The 25172-nt window shown below is 46.5% G+C and overlaps 1 protein-coding gene across 1 annotated transcript in view; it reads right to left on the bottom strand.

Moving 5' to 3' along the window:
* Nucleotides 1–25172, bottom strand: part of LOC135244175 (syntaxin-1B) — a 63963-nt gene that overhangs the window by 13380 nt on the left and 25411 nt on the right. The window contains exons 2-6 of the mRNA XM_064316421.1: nucleotides 14261–14335; nucleotides 7649–7748; nucleotides 4859–4933; nucleotides 795–868; nucleotides 428–536 (exon numbers count right to left, since the gene is read on the bottom strand). Of these exons, the coding sequence (XP_064172491.1) occupies nucleotides 428–536; nucleotides 795–868; nucleotides 4859–4933; nucleotides 7649–7748; nucleotides 14261–14335 (433 nt within the window). The remainder of the gene's footprint in view (nucleotides 1–427; nucleotides 537–794; nucleotides 869–4858; nucleotides 4934–7648; nucleotides 7749–14260; nucleotides 14336–25172) is intronic.

Here is a 25172-nt window from a genome sequence, read left to right as displayed (position 1 = left end):
TAGAATTCCGGAAACACGGCGACAGCATATCCGTCCAAACCCCGCTTACTGAGGTCTCCAAGCAGGCACCCCAGAGTAACTGCTTGCTGTTATGGTCACGATGAGTGCTATACTGAAAATCTTGATGCCTAAAATCCATGACCTCTGTAGTTACATATATATATTTTTTTTTTATTGCCGAATAAATATAGAAGAATGCACAACATCATCTCTATCAATTCTCCACCTTGTATTTTTGTGCACGTTGGGCATACCAGCAGACAGGACCAATCAACAAATTTTTTTTTTTTAAACGTACACTACATTTAGCCAGCTTAACAACTTTCTCGTCCAGCGGACTCCACTTTTACGCTCGATTGATGGGCAAGCGCGCTGTCTCGAGCGACGGCCTAGATCGGCGCTCGATTCCGGTCGGCCGCGTACTCACTGATCTCCAGCTGCCTCTGGATGCGATCCTTGCAGCGGTCTCTGTACTTGGACTGCGTGGTGTTGTACTCGGTCATCACCTCCACGAACTTGCGCGACAGCGTGGAGTGCTGTGGAGAGACGGGACGGGTCAGAAGGGACAGGCGTGTGTTCAAAGTCCACCTTGTAGGTTTTCACCCTAACCCTAACCCTAACAAAGCACACCTCACTCGACAGCTAGAGAGATCTTGTAGAGCTTGCTGATTAGTAGAATCAGGTGTGTCAGATTAGAATTGAAATGAGAACCTACTACAGAACGGTAGATCTCCAGGAACAGGGTTGGTTGCCGCTGCCCTAATTTGAAACTCTGTGAGGTTAGAAAGCCGCACCTGTGTCTTACGGATCCTCAAGTCTGCTGACGATCTGTTCAGCCCCTCCTCCTGTTCGATGCTCTGCTCAATTGCTGCGGGAGAAGCAGGAGAGAAACGCTAAGGCGGGCTTGGCCACGGATTCCCAAAAGCTCAAAAAAAGCCTGTACTAATAAGGGGTCGCACTTTTCAGATGTAGCCATAGCTGTTTGCCTTTTCGCTTTCACAAATTGCAAGGTTTGCACCGTTTTTTTGCACCGTTCTTCCTGACTTTGTAACCCTGGTCCTGAAAAGGAGGAACAGGAGGAACAGGAGATCACCAGTTTCACCTTAAAATCAGCCAAGTTAGCTGGATAATTTCTGAAGCAGGATTACTGAGTTAACTGGATAACTGCATGAAGCAGGATTACTTGGTTAGCTGGATAGCTGCACAAAGCAGGATTACTGAGTTAGCTGGATAATTTCACGAAGCAGGATTACTGAGTTAGCTGGGTACCTGCACAAAGCAGGATTACTGAGTTAGCTGGATAATTTCACAAAGCAGGATTACTGAGTTAGCTGGAAAATTTCACGAATCAGGATTACTGAGTTAGCTGGATAATTTCACGAAGCAGGATTACTGAGTTAGCTGGATAACTGCACAAAGCAGGATTACTGAGTTAGCTGGATAATTTCACGAAGCAGGATTACTGAGTTAGCTGGATAATTTCACGAAGCAGGATTACTGAGTTAGCTGGATAACTGCACAAAGCAGGATTACTGAGTTAGCTGGATAACTGCACAAGGTGAAACCCTGAAACGGCTCTGTTTACTTCAGTCCATGTTCCAGATTTGGGATGGTTCCGGGGTTTCATCCAGCTAACTCGGTAATCCTGCTTCGTGCAGTTATCCAGCTAACTCGGTAATCCTGCTCCGTGAAACGGGGCCAAGCTCCAGTTACTGTACGTTCGTTGGCATGCACTGCCGCTTTACTGTTTTGACTTTTCAAAACACATCATTCCACTTCAAATCAAGAAGGCTCGCTTGGCGATTTACCTTCAGAATTTCAGCGTTTTCTACTAAAACATTCCTGAACGGCTGAAATTTCACAGCCATGAACTATAACATTTCAGTTATACTCAGTTTTGTAGGCACGGTCCCATATTATATTATATTACTAGCACTTAGCAGACACTCTTATCCAGAGCAATTTGCTGCAACAACAAAAGCCTCCCTGAATCATATTTATTGTAAGTAAATTTTTAAACATATTCATTTTTAAACTATTGGTATCTAGACAATATGAGTCAAATTACCAAAGTTCCTTAAGGACCTCCAACATGGTGTAATTAATTGTTGAGAAATGCGCTATTCTGAGCACATTAAGGGATATGGTGATGTAACAAACTCTCTGAACACCAGGGGGGGCAGGGGGTTGTTTTGGGTTTCTTTTTCTTCAGCCTACAAGCAGGATATGCCTAAATTATTTTAATTAAAAAAAAATTTTTTTGACAACATATTTTCATTTTCCTTACGGCACATTTAGAGCAGACATTTCACAATTTCCAGAACTGTTGTCATTCCCCCCCTCCCCCTCCTCTCCCTTTGAAGAGTAGGTTTCTTGGAATGATTTCACAAAGCTCTAAGTCAGGTGTTCTAGAACTCCATTGCTTTCGGTTACCAGCAGTGACTGTTACATCAGCATTAGAATCTTCAGTTAAGAGCAGCATTCTAATCACATATTTGTGATCTCACACTTTAAAAGGACACTCTCCAGCTGCAGTGGGCCCAGCAGTTGTGATTTCGAGGAAAATGAGGAAGTAAGTATGACCCTTAACTGTAACTGCATTCCCCAACACCCATTGCAGCTCCACTGCAGCTACGCCAAAAAATTAATTACGCTAACGTTAGCGTCCCCGACACCGCACTGGGACAACGGGTCTCCCCCTGGATGCAGGAGAGTATCTGTCACGTAGAAGGACTGCAGAACAGCAGAATGTAAACGGAAAGGTCTCTAAATTAAAAACAGACCACTGCGGCACAGCCACGGTGAAAGTTAGGGATCTAAGGGTCTGCTGCATTTCCACACTGATATCTGCTAATGGCAGTGAGTCACTGACTGCATTGATCTGCTGTCCGTCGCAAAATCTCAACACCCAAAGTTGTAAATTTTTTAAATCATCGTTAAAATCGATAATGTCACAAAACCGGATTGCACGGAGCTGTCAAAGATGCACTGTGTGAAAGTAATAACACACAGCTTTGCCGAGTTTACTGTGTTTCATAGGAATACTTTCACTGGTGTTATTGCAGCCAAAACTCCTGAAAGGAGTGCCTGTACAGTAACTGTGTGCGGTGAGATCATCATGATTATTAATAGTCATCTAGCCACTGGGACAGTTCCAACATATTTTGAATCTTCTGCAGTCCAGTCCACGCTGAAGAGACTATCATGATAAGATGCCATTTCAATAATTGTAGACAGATGTCCAAGCTCTACCCTTGCTGATTACCATTCCAGAGAAGATTTTCATTTATTTTATGCATTTTTTTGTTTGTTTGTTTTTGGGAGGGGAGAAATAGGAAATCCTGTCTGGCTCCTGTTCTAACCACAGTGCTGGAGCTCCCCTCGTCACGGTGGAAAATGGCCCGCTGATGGATGCTGACTTTGGTTATTGGTCTGCTGCAGACCTCCCACAGACCTCCCGCAGACCTCCTGCAGACCTCCCGCAGACCTCCCGCAGACCTCCCGCAGACCTCCTGCAGACCTCCCGCAGACCAGCTGCAGACCTCCTGCAGACCTCCCGCAGACCTCCCGCAGACCTGCTGCAGACCTCCCGCAGACCAGCTGCAGACCTCCCGCAGACCAGCTGCAGACCTCCTGCAGACCTCCCGCAGACCAGCTGCAGACCTCCTGCAGACCTCCTGCAGACCTCCCGCAGACCTCCCGCAGACCTCCCGCAGACCTCCCGCAGACCTGCTGCAGACCGCCCGCAGACCTCCCGCAGACCTCCCGCAGACCTCCCGCAGACCTCCTGCAGACCTCCCACAGACCAGCTGCAGACCTCCTGCAGACCTCCCGCAGACCTCCCGCAGACCTCCCGCAGATCTCCTGCAGACCTCCCGCAGACCTCCCGCAGACCTCCCGCAGACCTCCCGCAGACCACCCGCAGACCTCATGCAGACCTCCCGCAGACCTCCCGCAGACCTCCCGCAGACCTCAGGGCGGTTTTCGGCACAGTCGGTCATTCTTTTCCAGTCACTCGCACCATAAAAAAAAAAAAAACCGGGCCAGTCTTTCTTTAAGCTGATTTACTTTCGTACCTCTTTAATGGGAATTTTTCTGATGGCAGCTGGAGATGGCGCAGCGCCTTTTGCACTCATTGCCCGAGGAGGCCCTCTAGGGTCTATTCTTGGGCCCCTTCTAATTCTATATGTAAACGAGCATCCGCCTTAACTTTAAAAAATAATTTTTTTCAAAGTGTACCAAAGTGTCCACATGGAAATGAAGGATGTTTGCAGCTCATACAGGGACAAGTCAAGGAGCAAAAACCATAACGAATGAAGCCCAGTGTCATTTTTGATGCAACTTGTAGGATTTGATAAAGAATCCTATCTAGATCTTCCTGAAAAGAAACAGATAGATTCATCCATACCTTCATAAGTCACTACAATGCGTGTATTTCAATGTAACTTCCGTGTTTTAATGCTCTGACTGATACTCAGCTGCTAGACTTCTAACCAGAAATAAAAATGGAGATTTATTGTTCCGACCTCAGCCATTTCACACTGCACTGACTCCTGACGGCTTCTACAATATATAGTTTTTGGACTTAAGCAATGCATGGTTAAACCTCTGGTTACATTATGAAGCCATAATAGACGTAGAAACCTGAATGAGTTCTCAGATCAACAGTAAGGCCCTTTGTCACTGTTCAAGACACTTGAATGAAACGAAAGGCGACCGTGCCTTCTCGGCTCAGTGTCCGAGGAAGTGAAATGTCCTACCTGCTGATAGCATCTGGACTACATAGCACACCTGTCTCTGCATTTACACGTTTGTTGATGCGACATCTCCCTGCTAATACGGAATCTTTGTTTTTTACCTTTTAATTTTGAGCGCACTTTATTGGCCGTCTTCTTGATGTCAGCAGTAAGATCCTCCAACTCCTGCTTAGTCTCTGAAAGAGAGAGAGAGAGAGAGAGAGAAAGAGAGAGGGGGGGAGAGAGGGAGAGAGGGAGAGGGGGAGGGAGGGGGGGAGAGAGGAAGAGGGGGAGGGAGACAGAGAGAGAGGGAGGGGGAGGGAGGGAGAGAGGGAGACAGAGAAAGAGAGAGAGAGAAAAAGCAAGAGAAATCGAAGGGAGAGGATACAAGGTTAGAGTATGATAATGACAATACTACTGTTTTAAGATGCCTAAAGATACTTGTATGATATCTTATTCGACTTATGCAGAGCAACAGAGTGAGAGTGCGTAAATGAGTGTTAGCGTTGGACATGTATGCTGATGTAAGGTGGTGTGTGTGTGGTAGGTATAATGCACGCACGGCTACGCCTATACGTATGAGTGTGTAGGGGTACGTGTAGGTGTGTGTACGCACCGATACGTGTATCTATTGAGGCCCCGATCGAGGCTTGTTCTATTCCCGTGTCAGACTGCGTTGCAGTGCCGATCAAATTTATTGCAACTGCAGTGCTGAGCTGCTTCTGCAAGCGGCTCTCCTCTCCTTTCTCTCCCTCCTACACACTTTCTAGCGCTTTTCCACCTTTCACACCATCCCTCCTTCCGCCCCTGGTGCCATTCCCCCTGCTAGCTCCGCTGATTTTTTTTTTTATGTGCTGCAGCCGTAGCTGTGGATTAGCCATGAATCAGCTGCTCTGAGTAACGTGTGACATAATACCGTGTACAGGTACTGTAAGACTGAGCGCCAGAATTTTCTAGAGCTTTCTGTATCAAAAAGAGGGTGGGCGGGGGCTCCATTTTAATTTTAATTAAGTGGCAAGGGAGCACTTGTTTAAAATTTTTTTTTTTTTTTTTTTAAAGTAAAGAAAAATCCTGATCTTGTTCCCTTTTTTTTACGTGTAAAAATATAACGCCTCCCGCTCTCATTAGTATGAACCAGTCCAGGTGGACTTAATATGAAAAACACGCAGTCGTAAGTGCGTTGGTTTAGTACACATCTTAAAATACGGCATGCTCTTTTGCACATTATCGCACACCTCTTATGGTAATTCGCAATTAAACGGGTGCATTAGTGTGCTTTTACGAGCCTGTTTGCTCCTTGGGTTCAAAACCCCGCATAAAACAGGAGGACACAGATTCACAACGGAAGAGGAAGGACACTTAGAATTTTATAGATAAGGAGACGGCATATCAGCATTTTTTGGACTAATGTTGAATGCTTAAGACTGATGTTTGTCAAAATTTAATCTACATCCTGCAGCTGGGGTGTAGAGATTTGGTCAAGCAAATATTTTTATCTTGCATACTTTGAAAGTAAAACGAGACCTGGAGAGGAAAAGTATTGTGTATTCAGCACACTACAGGATGAGATGCATGCACAAACATGAATATAGTGAAACATAATGATGATTTTACCAGATGACCCCTGGAGGCTGTTAACCAGTAACCGGGTAGTTAGCTCACGCTGAAACGCACAGTCCAATAACTAGTCTTCAGGAGTCAGTCATTCAGGAAGCATGCAAAAAAAAAAAGAAAGAAAGGGAAAAAAAATCCACAAAGATTCATGCAAAAAAATAAAAAATGAATTATAATAATCACAACATCAGATCAGGTGAAAGTCATGCAAAAAGAATGAACACCATCAGATCAGATCAGATTCATGCAAGAACAAAATCACACCATCAAATCACATCAAATTACAGCAAAACAAATTCACATAATCGAATCAGATCAAATTCATGCAAAAAAAAAAAAAAAACCACCAAAAGACCACCAAATCTGATCACATTTGTGCAGACTAAATCACTCATCAGCCGGGGAAAAACTGCAATCGCCATGACGACACGTGTGAAGCATGCGATCAGGAGGACAGACGTACACGCGTGTCCCTGCTTTCGGATCCACCTCGCACAAAAAACACCTAATGCTACTAGGCTGGAAATAGCTGGAGATGATGTTCAGGGTATCAGTTCAGTTCTCTCTTTTGTTGGAGCACAGTGAGAACACAGGAGAAATTATGCAGTATTTGTTGAGTCATATATTTGTGCACTGAACTGGGATGCGGTCAGGTATTTATTTACTTACTGTATCATATGAAATAGAATAGGGTTTTGTATAATGAGAAATCCTGAATAAGCCTGACTTCCAATTATAGATCATAAATAACTTTTACATTCAATAAAATGATTAATCTGCCTTTGGTTTTTCTTATCAGGAGATCTCCTTGAAAAGCACCCCATAACCTGATTGCAGATGATAGTCTGATAATGAAGCAGTAACATTGCAGAATCTCAGACAGCAGTAAGTGTTACATCACAGAATGTCTGACAACAGTTTGTGTTACATCACAGAATCTCTGACAATGGTATGTGTTACATCACTGAATCTCTGATACTGGTATGTGTTACATCACAGAATCTCTGATAGTGGTATTTGTTACATCACAGACTCTGACAGTGGTATGGGCTACATCATAAAATCTCTGACAGCATTGTGTTGCATCATAGAATGTCTGACAGTAGCATGTGTTACATCACAGTCTCTGACAGCAGGATCAGTCACATCACAGAATCCCTGACAGTGGTATGTGTTACATCACAGAATCCCTGACAGTGGAATATGTGTTGCATCACAGACACTCGACGAGAGCTGCAGGTGCTGTGTCAGACAGCGTGTGGCGCTGACGAGCGTGCGGGGGCCCGCCGGGGACTTACTCTCGTCAGGGTTCGGCGCCGCCAGGATGGCGCTGTGCTGCTTCTTCACCTGCTCCACATCCTCCGACAGCTTCTCTATACAGCCTCGGATCTCCTCCACCTGACGGGCACACGCACAGACACAACCCGCCTCAGAGACCCGTCTCCCGGACGCCGCGATCGGCCGTCGAACAGAGGAGGCGCCCGTCGCGTTCTCAACCCCCCCCCCCCCCCAGACTGGAACCAGTCTGCTGTTACCTGGGGACTGGATTCGGAAAAGCTACGCACAGGTGAGTTTGTGATATCAAGGTTAACTAACTCACTCGAGAACATTCTGACCGAAGGAGCTACTAGTTGTATGGATTTCTTTTTTTTGAAGAGGCTAATGTACAGCCTAATGTATTTAGCACTAATTCCAAGATGTTGTTCAATCTCTCGCTGAACACTGGCCTTTGTGTTTCTGTTTGGCTTTATTGCATTATGTAGTTTCATAGCAATTCCCCCAATCAGACTCACTAGTCTATCATCTTCCTTGTCTGTTCAAACGTTTGTCATTTTTTAAACACAAAACAATTACATACGTTGTCAACTAAAGGATTAGTGAAGCAAACGCATCCATCACTGCAGCACAAATTGAATTTGCCACTTTTTACAATATTCATCATATATAAGATGTGTCAGTGTTTGACTCCCGATTTTTGGAGGAATTAATTAGGCAAAAAAAAAATGAATTAGCATAAGTTTAATATTTGTGGTTATTACGATGGAAACAAACATCAGTGAAGCAGAAAGTGTCATACTGCTGTCTCTTTTTAAACATCTTTCTATCCCGTGACTTATTGTCCCACTGTGGAATGCTCAACTACATTTGTGCGCCGGTGCCATTGTCCCAGATCAGGGGGGGGGTCCAGTCTTATCCAAAAAGTGTCTTAGTGCTGGGCTAAAACAAAAACCTGCACCAAGACCGGCCATTTTTTCGGATAAGGCTGGACACCCCTGTCCTAGATCCTCCACGGATTCAGGAGAGCACACACTCGGACCCTCCGAAACGTATGCAGCCAGTGCCCACCCTCACCTTTGAGGGGGAAGCAGGCCCCCCCAACCCAGTATTGTGAATAATATATATATGTCTTAGAATAATTAGGGGGCCCCCTAGTGGTCACGGGGCCCCAAGCAGCTGTTAATGCCTCTCATTGGGTCAGCCTGGCGATTCTCCTCACCGTGCAGTAAAACGCCTGAGCTGTGCGATTAGCGCTAAGGGGGTGTGGCAAAGGCAAACCGCAATCCCCTGATCGACCAGAGGAGTCGCTAGTGAGCTACGAGGCAAGCTGACAAGGCTTACCCTGCTCTGTGACAAATTATTCATTCTGGACTGTGCAAGGCTAGCGCTGGACTAGATGGACTTACCACCTGGCACCTTTGGGAAATAAATTTAAATTAAATCAATTTTAATTATTTAAATACATTGAAATCCACTACGTGGAAATGACCTGCATTCAAGTATTTCAACAAATAAAATGTGAACAGTTCATGAAATATATTTTAGTTCGTACCAAATTACCATTATTAAACCAAGCGTGAACATTTGAAAAATCATTATTGTACACATACACATAAATTCTCAGGCACAGAAGTGCAGCCAAAGCTTCCATTCAGTCCGTCAGCCCTGTTGGAGCTAGTAACTGTGCATTTTGTGTATTTTCACATCATAGTGCGCAGACACGACCTGCCCAATGGCTACTTCCTTGCTACATGACCTCTCTCAACACAATGCTATTGTGCTGAAACCGATGCACCCAATAATGTGTGAATGGGCCACAAGCATGATGCAGCCATCCAATATAGTTGAAGGGGATAGGCGAACTAGCGACCAATCAAAGTGAGTGTTCTTCCTTTACCTATCATTTCAGCAAATTATCCAGCCAGCATTTCCCCCTTGAATTAGTCTGATTTCCCAAATGAATGGTGGTTAAAAAAAGAACAGGAAAGTATAAAAATAATTTTTTTTTGAGATTAAAAAAAAAAAATAAAGTTAGAGATACTCACCTTCTGTAGTGGAGCAGATGCATATCTTAATGATTGTTTGAGTTAATATGAATGCACTCTTTTTTGCATGCTGTCATATGATCACTGTAATATTTTATTTTTTCATTCATCCAGACAGGCTTATTACTAATAAGCGTAACAGATTTACTGTCTAAAAAGCTAATCTCAGAGCAGATTCAGAGCAGATTACTCTTATATAGTTTTATATATCTGGGTTCCATAGTCATGTTTCGCTAGTGATTTATGTCTGATGGCAAAAATGTTCTTGTCTTGATTGATAAGAAAATGATCCCGTAGTAGTTAATCTTCCCGCTGTCTTGTCCTGTACCCTGAAACAATCTCTACTTGCTGGCTGCAATTTGCCAGACGTGCTTTAACAAATGATTGTTGGGGGGTTGTGTGTTTTCAACGCAACAGTGCCAAGGTCAAAGCTGAGCGGCTTCTAGAAAAAGTTGTCAAAATCAGTGGGGTACTCAGTGGTAGCTAAACCCCTGCCAAAACACTCTGTAGTATATTGCACAGGCAAAATCTCTCTACTGCTCCGGACAAAGCTGCATGCTGGGTAATGTGGTCCTTTAAAATCCAAGTTAGCGATTGAATGACAATTTATCACCTGTGACTATGTAGACCATGGTATGTAGGTATGGGGCGACATAGCTCAGGAGGTAAGACCGATTGTCTGGCAGTCGGAGGGTTGCCGGTTCAAACCCCGCCCTGGGCATGTCGAAGTGTCCTTGAGCAAGACACCTAACCCCTAAATGCTCTGGCGAATGAGAGGCATCAATTGTAAAGCGCTTTGGATAAAAGCGCTATATAAATGCAGTCCATTTACCATTTACCATTTACACCATTTTAATCATGAATCCTTTTCTGACAGGGCAAATCTTTAGTATTTTTAAACAAGATAAAGCCTGACACCAAAGTGACTTTTCTAAAACTTAAGAAAGGTGCTTAATAACACTTTGTAATTGACGGAAGCTTAGTTTTTGACCTTCCAAACACTATTTTACCATTGTAGAACACTGTCCATTGAGGTTCTTGATAACTTTATTAACACGAAACATACTATTCATATATAATTTTAAAAATGACATTTTTGTATGATATATAGACAGATTTGTTTTTTTACTGGGCCTCCTAACTTTTACTGAGGAGCCTACTGTCTTATTGACACTAAACAATTTTGCATAATTTCTTTCATGGTAACGTAGGGTAACATAGGCAATACAAAAAAGAAAATTTACAAATCAAAATGGCTGCCAAGAACAAGTGAAACTGTAGGTGAATGGGTTTAAATCGTTTGACGGAACTCACCCTTTTCACGACCTCTTACGACTTCTCTGGACCAATGATAATGATCTGGAGGCGGGGCCTCGGCCAGCAGCAAGAGTGCCCCACTGGGGCTGACTCACGCTGGGGCTGACTCAGCTTGAGGGTGAGTCACCCTGAGGTTCATACCCCTGTCACTCTACTGCTTAAAGGGGGACATTTAAGGTTACGCTTCGCGAGCTACGCGGACCTATTAATTGGACTTAATTATTCCACCGACTGAATGTCACACTGACAAATTCATTTGCATTCGGCTAATTAATTGCCTGGTGATTGAGCAAAAATAAACGACAACAGGCTGAGAGCCCGTGAGCTCCTCGATCGCCAGCACGAGAGACACCGCTTGTCCTTACTCAGCTGTTTTTTAAATGTCCCGCACCATTTCATTTATCTAGTTTTTTTGTCATAAAAGATCATAATGTAGCACGTAACTATAAATATGCAGTATAACAGGGGTCTTCAAACCACAGACCTAGAGGGCCTCAATCTCTGCTCATTTTAATCGGCAGCCAATCTAGGCTTTGGAAACAAGGTGTGCAGACTCTTTAGATCAGGGGTGCTCAATACGTCGATCGCGATCTACCAGTCGATCGCAAAGGTAGTATTGGTAGATCGCATGAGTACCATGGTGGTTGAACGTGACACTTCCCAGTTGTCTTTAGGCAACAACAAAACAAATGTGCATAATTTTTTTATTCTTCAGTCATTTCAATGTACTTTAAAACGTATTTTTCTAAGCCTAAATTTCCCACTATAAAAATTCACCCGAACCGTCTGGACGTGGTAATGAGAACTGTCAGTTAGCTATGATTGACAGACCGTGCCCCGTTACCATAGCTACCCCCATGCTACGCGCTCTCTTTGGGAGACTGAATTTCCCCAAGCTAGCTAGCTTAGTAGTATATGAAGTATCGATAGATAGCTAAGGTAAGGACGTTGACTTATATCCAATTATAATTTTTGCTATCTAACTAGCCAAGTTAAGATAAAAGCACAACTATAACGTCCTCATAAAAGCAAACTAGCAAGCTAACGTTATCGATAACATTGCCTTATGAAAGCAAACCTCCTAGCTAGCTAACGTTAGCTAGCTAGCTAAATGAATATCTGATATTCTTTTAACCAGAAATAATCTAAAGGCACTCTAATTTAAGTGAACCTAACGTTAGTCAAATATTTGCATTGTCTGAACAGCAGGACGGTGTGTCCTGTCAGATTTCTTTACGGAGCGTGGAAATGGGAGTGGTTACTGTATTCGTGACGCAGAAAAATGACAACTTTCTCAACCGGTTGAAAATAGGACGATGAATTTAAAACGCATATTTCTCCAAAAATACAGAACGGACATATTTAATACTTTGCTCATTGTGTTTCTTCAATGCCTGTTGTGCAAATAGCACATAAAACCGAGAAAGTGTGAAAATCACCATATTTTTTCCATCAGACGTCAGCCTATCATCCATCCCGTCACTTGATTGATATAGGGCAGCCAGTTAGATGACATCTGAATTTTTCTGACACTTCGGTCACTGCGCATGCGCAAACAACGGCGCCAAGTGCAGCAAAAAAAAAAAAAAAGTCAGTCCAAGTACCGTTCCACCATGACTGATGAACATTTGGAAGTGTGCTTGAGGCTGGCAGTCAGCAGCTACTGTCCGGACTATGTATCCCTGGCTGATTCAATTCAGTGCAAGTCATCAGAGTAAACTCAGGTAATGACAAAAAAATGTACATAGTTAATTATGTTGTGTTGTGCAATATTGGCTCATGCGGTTATGCAAGGAACATCAACATACATTGTACATATAAAGAATCCTCAATATATTTGTAAATAAATATATGTTTTGCATTTTTGTAGTGGGTAGATCATTTTGACTTGGTCATTTTATAAGTAGCTCGCATGCTGAAAAAGTGTGAGCACCCCTGCTTTAGATGATCAGTGACTTAAATGAAGCACTCAAGTGCAGGAACACATGAAAAACCAGCGGACACAGAGGCCCTCCAGGACTTGAGTCTGAGATTCTGGCTTTATAAGATCCTTTTGTATCTGCTAGTGACATCACTTCCTGTCATACCAAACTCTTTCTAACATTCTTGAAAAAAAATGGCTGTACAATAATAAATCTTTGCAGGGTTACAGGAGAGGGAAATGCACTCGAGGAAGTAGGTCACACAGCACAATCACGGATTTAATTTGGTTTAAATATTTAATAGAAAATTTAAACGCAGGAAAATAAACATTTGCCTGCAAATTTCTCTGTTGTCACAATTTATATCTTTGAATTATAAGACCGGCAACAGTAGAATTTCAAAAACAGTTTTAAAACGCATAAATGTCTCAAGATGTGGAATCCATTGCCTTACAGATTATCCCACTGAGTTGTTGCTATATTTGCATGCAGATTACGTATTGTACTACCTTTCAAGCTTCTTCCCAGATATCGCAATATTTAAGTCTATGAACTGCAGTGCACTTTGCCCATAAACTTAATAAAGGAAAATCCAGGGAAGCATCACAGTTCATTATTGACCTCCATCATCGCAGCTTGTCCTTGTGTTACACTGTCCAGCTATTACCTCATTCTGCTCTTAAGTGAGCTGGAGATCAATACGAATGATTGACTGACTGATTGACCGAGCTCGTCAATGAGAGCTGAAATAAGTGGGAGTTATTTCCTGGAATCAAACTAATTGTGATGTCACATGCTCATCGCTACTAAAGCACCTCTGCATATACTGTATATATCGAATTGGGTTTTGAGAACCAAATGACATTTGTACTAAACGTCGTAACTTGTGTCAGAGAGCATCTAGCCTTTCTTACAGGCTCCCTCCCCTCCCCCAATTTCAAAACAGATAAAGAACAAATGTCAATAGTCCCCAGGGTGGAGCATTAGTCCTTGATGTGCTGATGGTGCTCCACAGTCTGGAACCGAATCCCTCCAGGGCCACTGCAGACTGGCCAGTAGGCCCACGTGGCGCTTTACGATTGGCCACAGCACACACAAAAGGGGGCGGGGTTTTTTCTGTCGACGGGGTTTCTGATTTGTGGGGGGGGGGGTGAAGTGGTAACAGGATAGGCCTACAGCCGAGGGTGGGTGCTCCAAATGGGTAGGAAAGTAAAACAGCCACCAGGAAATATGTTTAAAAATGAACCTTAAATCAATGATTTAAAAAAAAACATTTGCGGCATAAATTAGTAATTACGGTCGTTTTAACTCGCTATTTTTTTTTACGCTGGTTAAAGGCTGCCCTCACCTGTTCAAAGAACTCATCCATAAAATGGTCCCTGTCAACGTGGACGACCTCTTCATCATCATCGCTGTCCTTAGCCTGTGGGAGAAAGACATGGAGAGGGTTAATACCACAGGCACCTTCGCTGGGTGGGTGTGCTAAAACTGTTTTTTTTTAACGGTCTGTCATTGGGAGTACTGAGAGTATGCTTGTTTCTCTCTGGGTGACCAGGAGGCCCCAATCTAAATAGCAGAAATACAGATAATACTCTGTCATAAAAAAATACTTGTCGTAAAAAACCTACATAGTGCTGACATAACACCGGTCATAAACAGTCGTGGCAGCATTTTATAACTTGTGACCGTTGTTACAACACTTGGTCTTCCTCCAGCTCCAATCTATGTGAGCTTAAGTGAGTCTGCGATGTGAAAGAAAGCAGCTGGTGACAATGTGCGTTTTGGAGGACAACTACCCTCTGCTGAATTAGCAGTGGAGTTTGTGCATGAATGACGGATGTGGCTGAAGGTAATTGGACATTCCAAATTATGGTGAGAAGTAGATATGTACAGCCCAGCTTGTCAATTTTATAAAAGATAATAAAAATAAAAAAAGATATGCGGTTAGCTAGCGCCGTGGAACTGCCCTCAGCCAAGTTTTCAATGCCCGGGGCTGTTGACCTCAATGTCAGTGTCAACCAATCACAAAACTTACACAGTTAAAAGTGGCCAATCGGTGCACAGCATTTGTGAAAATATGGGAAAGGACTGGGGTAACAATTTGCCCCTGATCCCGAGCTACTTAGACAATCACATGTATGCACACTACCCATATATATTGCTGGACAAGCAATTAAGGTTAAGTACCTTACTCAGTGCTACTAGAACAACACCCCAGCAGGGAATTGAGCCCAGAACCTTTAAGTTGCTAGCCTCGTTCCATAATCATTACAGCGCACTTCCGCGACCGGTGGGACGCAGCTAGGTAAACTAAAAGCACGGGCAGCTGTTTTTTTTTTTCTTTCTTTCTTTCCTTCTTTCTTTTGAACGTCAACCCCCCTTCTCTTTACCAAGAATTTATTGCCTGCTTGTTGATGGGGGCGGGTGAAGGGGTGGGGGAGAGGGGGGCGGGGCATTAGGCGCTTATGCGATCGCGAGTCCACTGACGTCAGTGGGCACGCGAGCGTCTGCTGCAGAAGGTGACGTCACCTCCTGGAGCTTCGATAAGCCCGCGATTAGATCGCCTGGCTGGGGGATAGAGGGACCTTCGCTCTCCAAACTCGGTGAAACGGTCGTTCTGACCGCGGTTCAGCCGGGGCGAGACCTTTCCCCCTGCTGCACTCAAAGGCTGGGAACGCATCAGCAGCATTGGCTTTTGTTTACATTGGAGCACAGCCTCGACTGCATGTTCGGTCGATTTTATTTTTATTTATTTCTTTTTTTTTAGTCAAATAAAAATAAAAAAGACGAAGCGTTTTCGTCCCGCGGTTCTGTACTCTCCTGCCCGTTTGGAGGTGAGGCGATGCCGTCGGTGTCCTTCAGGGACAGCAGAATACAGCGCTCATATGGCCTCTCCCTGTGTGCTCCCAAAACAGACCCATCTGCTCTCTTCTCTAATCCCGGGCATCCCGCTGAGATGACTGACACATCTCCAACACGTCCGTATCATGTCCATACCTGGTCCATATCATGCTCATACCACGCCCATCCATCCATCCATCCATCCATCCATTATCTATACCCGCTTATCCGGGGCAGGATCGCGGGGGGGGGGGGGGGGTGCTGGAGCCTATCCCAGCATGCACTGGGGCAAGAGGCAGGCCATACCACTCACGCTCGTACCACTCCTAGGCCCTCTTTATGCTAATATCTCATTCTGCCATTGCCGCACCTCACCCTGTCCTCATGCTAAATGCTAAATGAGCTAGGGCACTTTGCATGATTGACAGGTGTAAGATGTGGTAACGGCAGAATGAGATATTAGCGGAGTAAGCTTTCTATGGTGTTCCTTGATTCTGATTACCTTTAATCAAGATAAAGATAAACTCAAAAAGTTTACAAAAGTTTACAAACCAATCAAATAATAATACTTTAAAAAAAAAAAATCATACTCAAATAGTTTGATAGTTTGACTATGAAACTACTCCAAGAGATAAACACATGCAGCACATTGCCACTGGGGGGTGTTCACCCTGAGTGACCTCAGTGACCTGAGTGAGTCTACAAGCTAATTTAAAAGATGGGATTTGTCCGTTTAAACCACTGGTTCTTAAAACTTTTTAATATTAGCCTAAATGAAAATGCTTTTTAACCCCTCCAATACACATACTGGCTTAGCCTAGTTGAATACAGGCTCATACCCAGGCCCACCACATACACTCCCATGACCATTTTGGGCCCCGACCCATAGTTTTAAAAAGCTCTGGTGGAAACTATAATTATTTAATACATTTTGTCATTTTTAGGGCTTAAATGTGCTTTACAATGTACTCTGGATAACATGAAGCATTCAGCAACAAATGTAGCATGATATATTGTCATCAATCATGTCATTTTTTTTGGCAAAGATACCTACTTCACTGTTGGCCTCCTGTAATGTAACACAAGATGTGATTGTAGTTTTACTCTTTAAAAAAAAAAAAATTCCTTTTCATTTTGCTGCTCACATAAACACAAGTCATTTTCTCAGCTGTACACATTTGCCATGCCAGAGGTTCTTCAGCTGATTCTGGTCAGAATTATTAAATGGGTGATCTGCTCTCATATTTCATATTTCCACATTTAAAAATACCCTTGTGTATCCCCCTGATGTGGACATGCACCAGTGGCTATTCTATGATACTGCGCAGTAGCATGTGTTTGGCTCAGCAACCATTCTATGGTATTGTGCCCCAGTATGTGTTCTGCTGAGTGACTATTCTATGGTGTTGGGCTCTCATGTGTCCGCTGACCGCAATGATAGGCGCTCATTAGAGTAACTGGGTAATTACCAGCTTCAAATAACTCATCTTAGTAAGGTGCCTGCTAACCTCATGCACAGACTGAGGCTATGCTGAACACACATTTTTCTCCCATGCTGCACTTAACACAGGTATATATATATATATTTTTTTTAAACTGCCTGAGGTCACAAATATGCGATTAGAATGTTTTTAACTGAACGTTCTAATGCTGATGTAACAATCACTACTGGCAACTGAAAGCAATGGAGTTCTAGAACAGTGACTTAGAATTTTGAGAAAATAAAATAAACATTCCAAAAAACCTAATCTTCAAGGGGTGCAGAATGGTGGAGCTGGCAATGGTTGCCAGGCACATGGCAAAAAAAAAAAGCACAGACAAAAGACAAAACTACACAGAAACCTGTGTTTGGTGAGGCAGATTGGCTGCAAAGGACCAGATTGGTTGGAATGCACCATTGAATACCATGCTGAGTGCAAGCAGATACGCCCATTGATTGTTTGTTGGCTGACCGTCTGTCAGGAGAGCTACTCATGCATTTTGTGTCATGCCTAGCGCCACGCAACAACAAACAGACGGTGCTCTTGTTTCATCCAGAACTGAATGCCTGCCTGCCCGCCTTCTTTCTGTGTCATAAAGCAAAAAGCCCAACTCGTCCATTTTCTAACATTTTTTTTCCCCCCTCGCCAACGAAATGGAATGTTAAAATCCATGTTGGAGGAAACGGATGAGAGAACATACACCATTAAACACAGGATTTAAAAAATAAAAATAATAAAATCCCACAGTAGTTTAAAAAAAAATAATTTAAGCAGAGTAGTGGTGTTAACTCCAGTCTCCTGGTCCAAATCCCCTCTGGCTGTCTACATCTGGTCACCTAAGCACTCCAACCTGCAGCTGATTGGCTGCACAGTCCTTTAGAATAGAACAGAATACCACTGCCTACGTCTAATTGGCTACACAGTCCTTTGGAATAGAACGGAATATCATCCCCTTACATTTGATTGGCTGCCCAGTCCCTTGCACTCCTCGCTCACTTTGATTCACTGCGAACGGTAATTGAGTTCACAGTCAGCCTCCCTGGTTAAATAAATTAAAGAAATAACACCGGTGAACACGCTAAACCCCCCCCCCCCCCGCGCTCCCCCTCCCCCTCCTGGCGAACACGCCTCCCCCTTCCCCTCCCCCCGTTTCTTTCTCTCCTCCATCGCTCGCTCGGCTGCCCACGCCCGCGCGGCGGGGGGAGAGAGAGAGAGAGAGAGAGGAGAGAGGAGAGAGAGGCGAGAGAGAGCGCCGCAGCCGAAGACCGCAGAGCGCACACACCCCCTCTCCGCCCCCACCCTCCGCCCCCCCCCGCCCCCGCCCGACGCGCTCGTCTGAGAGCCGGGTGACCGTCTCCCACGCTGCCGCAGGGCACGCCGCGGCACGGCCCACTGTGGGCAGGGCCCCGGCGCCGCCTGATCTGAGCAGGAGAGCCGCGTCCCCCGCCAACCGCTACCGCCGGCCTGAACAGGCGAGGTGGGTGAGTGTGGGGGAGGGGCTGACGTAGTAGCGGCAGCCCTGTGGGAGGGGAGGGGGGGCGCCTTCCGTGACCTACACCCACCCCCCCCCCCCCACCCCCCCCCTGAAATCTATGTGACAAAGCGAGCTGTATAACTCCGCTGGGCACTCCCAGTCCTATGCGGGTTAACAATGCAGCCCGGACTAAAGCCAGCGACGAAGCGCTAGGACACTTATTAGGATAATCAAGTTTGGCCATTTTCAGCTCATCTGGTGGCTCCTTAACACAAATAAGGACACGGAGCATTTAAAAAAAGGTATCAAGTGCACCGTCACGTCCTTCAAGAGAAGCACCCATCTCTGCCTTAACCGTGGCCAGCCGTAATCGGGCACGGAATTCATCCTCGAGCTTCTCCTTCCTCCTTTTAGCATAATGTGTGAAGCACACGCATGTCTGTTGCCACATTTTCTTTTTTCTTTTTTACAGGGGATTTATTAATAGGTTCTCAAACTACCTCCAGCTAATACCGCGCCGTCGTGGAATCGGAAATAGGTCCCGCTCAGGAAAGTGTGTGCAGTTTCATGTAGTTTCGTGTAGAGTTAACACACACAACCTCACTGCCCGCGCTCCATCCAGATCACTCAGAATCATTCCTTCTAAGCATTCCATTCCTTTATGACATCATAAGCGCGAACAAACAAACACAGGGTCGTCCAGAAAAGCAGTGCTTGCTTGAGTCATGCATTGACGAGGTGTATAAATGCTGTTCGGTAACTAGAACTGCCTCGCACATCAATTCTCTTCACACAACACATTATTTTGTTTTAGTACCCTTTTTTTTTTTTACTAACCCATGCTCTTTTGCAGCAACGCCCTGTGAGTCCTAACCTGTGGATTTCCGGGAGGAAACCGGCCCGGATTCGAACCTGGGACCGTCTTGCCGTGAGGGGACAGCGCTATGACCCTGCACCACCATACCCCCCAGGACTACCACACCTGCTCACCTGTAAGGCAAGGTAGGCAGCTCCTGAATGGGTCATCTTTACATATTAACAATACCTATTCACGGAATTTGAATAAAGCTTGGGGTGTACAGAAGCTTCCGCAAATAAAAACTACACCGCAGAGTGTTGAGTGTTAAAGCGAACTGGCACGTAGGACACCGAGCTCCATAGCGAAGTGCATTCGCATCCATTTCGGCTCTCGTACACCCGATCAGACGGACAATTTCAGCGAACGCTTTCCCAAGTCGGCAAAACGGTTTTTTCCTTTTTTTTTTTTCCCCCTGTTCTGCTCTTCCGCCCGTCTGAAGCACGTGAGACGGGCATTTCCAACACGACTGACAGCGACGGAATTCTGGGGAGTCGGGATTCCGAGGCCCCGAAAGTGAGAGACTGAAATGCTAGGCCGGGGGGAGGGGCTTGCTCCTGCGAGCGCGCAGCTGAGTCACAGAGCTGGCTGGGAAGCAGCGATGAAACGGCACTTTCGCAGACTGAAACGGGCGCCCCACTGCAGACTAAAACGTGCGCCGATGCAGACTGAAATCCCATCTTTGGGGGCTGAAATGACCAAGTCTTTCTTGGATGCCAAAATGCCACGGGCAGACGTGACATTGTCAGAGGCTGCGGTGACATTGTTTCGGGGCTCTGACCGCCACCGTCAAGAGGGAGGGAGAGCAGGGAAAATCCACAAGAGGAGAACAGCCAAGGGTAAACAAAGCTGAGAGGCTAGCTGGCTGGCTGTTAGGTTCTGTTGCAGGCAGAGAGCGAGAGAGAGAGAGAGAGAGAGAGAGAGAGCGAGAGCGATGCGGGGAGACGGGCAAGGTAAAATCCCCGCTGTGCAGTTGCAGGCTAACGGGGTCCATTTTACATTCAGGCCATTTGCATCGCTGTTTTCCGTAAATGCAGAAGGTGCGTAGGGGCCGCGGACGCTTTGGTGCTTTTCCTGGACCGCGTAGCGATTCGTTAGCGCCCCTTTCTAATGGGCCTGCGCCGAGTCAGGTCACCTTGCGCACACCCGCACACCCGCGCCCGCACTGCACCTGTACCCACACCGCCCTGCACCTGTACCCACACCCGCGCCCGCACTGCACCGCACCCACACCGCCCTGCACCTGTACCCACACCCGCACCGCACCCACACCGCCCTGCACCTGTACCCACACCCGCACCCACACCTTCTCCCGCACCGCACCCACACCGCCCTGCACCTGTACCCACACCCGCACCGCACCCACACCGCCCTGCACCTGTACCCGCACCCGCACCGCACCCATACCCGCACCCACACCCGCGCCCGCACTGCACTGCACCCACAGCGCCCTGCACCTGTACCCACACCCGCACCCACACCTTCACCCGCACCACACCCACACCGCCCTGCACCTGTACCCACACCTGCACCCACACCTGCACCCACACCGCACCCACACCGCCCTGCACCTGTACCCACACCGCACCGCACCCACACCGCCCTGCACCTGTACCCACACCCGCACCCACACCCGCTCCATCCGCACCCACACCGCCCTGCACCTGTACCCACACCCGCACCGCACCCACACCGGCCTGCACCTGTACCCACACCCGCACCCACACCCGCTCCCACACCGCACCCACACCCGCACCCGCACCCACACCGCCCTGCACCTGTACCCACACCGCACCCATACCACACCCGCACTGCACCCGCACTGCACCCGTCCCACAACCACACCCGCACCTGCACCCACACCCGCACCCACACCCGCACCTGCACTCGCACTGCACCCACACCCGCACCCACAACGTGCCCGCACCGTCCCACAACCACACCCGCACCTGCACTCGCACTGCACCCACACCCGCACCTGCACCCACACTGCACCCACACCAGCACCCACATCGCACCCGCACCCACACTGCACCCACACCAGCACCCACACCGCACCCGCACCCACACTGCACCCACACCGCCCCCGCACCGCCTCGCTCCACCCCCCAGCTAAGCTAAGCTAAGCTAAGCTAAGTTAAGCCGGACGACATCCGAGATCCTCCTCAGTGTGCCGTTCCCGCCGCCATCGCCACCGGCAACCGGGAAAAATAAATACATTAAAACCCGGCCCCGCAAGGACACGGCCGTAGCAACGGCACTGCCACCCCCCCCCCCACCCCCCGTCACCGATGTGGGGAGATTTGAGAACGCGTCCTGAAATTAGGGCTTTCGGCAAGGCGAGAGAGAGAGAGAGAGAGAGAGAAAAAAAAACTGGAAAATCTGTCAAACACAGTTGAATTATGTTTTACATTTCATTGGCTAAAAGGGAGATCGCCTCATCGTTTAGGGACTAGGGAGTATTTGCGAGCAATCTAGTAATCTCCCACCGTGAGCACATTCATATTGTTAAAGCCATGACTGGACAGACCCTGGGCTGATTTGAACATATCCCACCTGGCAGGCAGCAGGCTGTATATTTTCCGCAGCGCTGAGAGCGCATGAATATATGCGGCATGAATTATGAAAGAAAGGTAAAGCCCCTTCCAGGATCGTGAATAAACCTAAACCATCGATTGTGAACAGGCTTCTCGGTACTACGCAGCAACGTACAAGAAATGCCCAAGAAGAAGAAAAAAAGAAGAAGAAGAAAGAAAACGAAGTATTTATAGTTTCTGGTGGCTCTTCCTCCACCCCTGGGTTGTTATATAGCACCGTGCGGCAGGCTAGGCTGAGATCGGCTCCCCCACGCCGAGCGAGCCCATTGGACGGGGGGGGTGAATCAGCTGATTTCTGTCACGCCTGCTTCGGGACTCACCAAACGCGCTTGCTACGTGCCGACCTATCACAGGCCTGCCGGAGGGGCTGGGCTTTCCTGTTTCGCTCCGGAGATCTCGGAAGAACCCCCCCGAATTTCAACCGGTGAAAAAAATGGCAACCGAATTACCTTTAATTGCCATTTAATTGATTATTATTTAATTACGTCGCAATAGCGTAAGACGTTACCTTATTAGATATCATTATCTCATCATTTTCCAATTTTCCTGGCCCGTTCGACGCTGCATTGTTTCCTGCTAATGCAAGCCAATTAGCCACGATGCTAACGCTCGCTCCAAACCTGCCATCAGACACCAAAGGGGTATAGAAATCCTACCAATTATTAGGCTTAATGTGAGCCTTAATGTTGATCATACCTTATATATTACCTTTTTTCACACCTTAATTATTTTCTCTGAGACTTATAATGATGACCGAGGACTCTTAGATGCCACTTTAAGGTTTCTTCTAAGCTTTCGCCCACACAGTAAAAATGCCCAGTGTTAATTCAACACTAACAGAGTACACATAGGGATCGTGTGTACTCTGTAAGAGCTGATTTAACACATGAACATGTTGCAGTGCGGCATTGCCCTGCATCCATGTCATGTAGAGCGAGCAACACGTAGTGATGCTCAGAGCGTCTGATGGTGCCAGAAGATTAGCTGGAAGACTGCTCACGATTAACCCATCGCTCGCTCCGTACGTAGGATCTTTAGGCCGCAGTTTCCATTCAATATGCATGTATGTAAGTACTACCGTAAGCTTGTACCATAGCCCTTGAAGCTCGGATAGTAACAAACAGTGAGGTTCGTACAGCACTGCAGCATTACAGCAATACAAGGATACTGCGATCTGCAGGGGGTGGGCGGTGGGGGGGGGTGGGGGGAAATACATGGTCTTCCAAACAGATCTGCGAAACGGACAGCGTTTGGGGTTTGTATGTGCTTGCGAACGTTGCTTTGTCATGTAGCAATGTTTGTGTGTGCATGTGTGCCTACGTGCATATTTATCTGATTAATTTAGCTGACTGCACTTGCAAAATGCCCCATGGGGGAAGAGAGAGAGAGAAAGAGAGAGGAAGGGAGCGAGAGAGAGAGAGGGGGCAGGGAGAGGGGTCAAAATAAAAGAGGGAATGACAGCCTGTGCCCAGAGTCAGAGAGAGGGACAGCGAGAAAGAGAATAAGAGAGAGAGAGAGAGAGAGAGTGGGGGATGGGAGAAAACATAAAAAGGGGGAAGGGGGGAGGGGAAGAAAGGAGCGGAGAGCGGAGAGAGAGAACATGTAGCGAACACGATGCAGGTTAAATGGCGGTGTGTTCCCATGGCGGGCGGGCGGGCGAGTTCGCGGGATGGCCGTAGACGCGCAGCGCGTTATGTAAGGCGTCAGGTGCGGGAGGTGAGCGAAGGCGGGGGGAGAGAGAGAGAGAGAGAGATAGACGCTCGCGTCCGCGCGGTCATCGCGCGGCCGCTCGATCCCCCTCGCCGTTCGCTCGGGTCCGTGGCTTCCTGCGACGCACGGCGTGGTAACGCAACGACAAAAAAAACCGCCGCAGATCATGTGATCTTCTCCCCCCCTCTTCCACCCTCACCGTGATTCCAGGAAACTCATTAACGGAAAGTGCTGGATATAGATATGGGATATAGATAGAGTGCTTTCCATAGAAAGAGGTCCTCTCTCCCTCTCTCTCTCTCCTCCCCCCTTTAGCTGGAATCTGTAGGGGAAATTCGAGGTGTCAAACATGACAACGCAAACTTACAACGGCTGTGGAGCACTGGGACCCTGAATGTACCGTATGTAAAACACGGGTTGTACACATACAAACACGCACACAGCTACACGCCACACGCGTCAACACACAGTACAAATACCGCCATGCGTACAACAAACGCAGGCACCAGCAGCGAACGGCAGTGTGTTCCGCACATACATCATTAACACGACCTTAGACACCGAAGCACGACGGCAACCAGAGCGCGCAAAAAACCTACGGTGCATACAACACACATGCAAATACACCCACACACACGTTACACAACAGAACGTAGGTTTTGTTCACAGAACACTTTCCACTACAGACCGCACACATCGAAACACACTGTACCACGCATATCATGGTGTAATGTCCAACCCTACAGCAAAGCATCAAATACGACATTTAGATATAATTAAAACAAAGGCGTATTTTCGATAGACTGCAACAGATTCTATTTCCTAGGGGTTGTAATTACATGTACTGTACGTGGCAATCATAAAACAGTCTAAAAGGCCCTGTCACTGCATATCAAAAGTCCAAAATTCCTGTATTCCCCACGAATACCTGAGGGTTTCCCGCATAAACACTGAATTAAACTACAGATTGCTAACGTGCTCATAAACTAAACATGCCAAAAAGGTACAGTAAATTTAATACACTAAGAATCACATTATGGCGATCAAAGCATTTTTTTTTCCCAGCCGGTATTGTTTTGGTGTGTTGCAGTGCGATTCCTGCAGTATTTGAAGGTGACGCCAGGGTCAGTGTGGAAAACTGAAGGCTACACAGCTGACAGTTCGGGGAGAATCGGGCACATCAGTACGTGCTCGCCTTAGAGCAGAGGCCTACAGCATAGCCATCATGCCATGTGACCAAGATACTGATTCACGCTTGCAAGGGGCGGTCAGTTATGAGTGCATATCTAACACAAAAACGT

Source organism: Anguilla rostrata, chromosome 17 (genome assembly GCF_018555375.3).
Source record: "Anguilla rostrata isolate EN2019 chromosome 17, ASM1855537v3, whole genome shotgun sequence".
Taxonomy (NCBI): Eukaryota; Metazoa; Chordata; class Actinopteri; order Anguilliformes; family Anguillidae; genus Anguilla; species Anguilla rostrata.
Note: the sequence above shows the minus strand (reverse complement) of the source record. Positions and strands in the feature narration are given on the sequence as shown.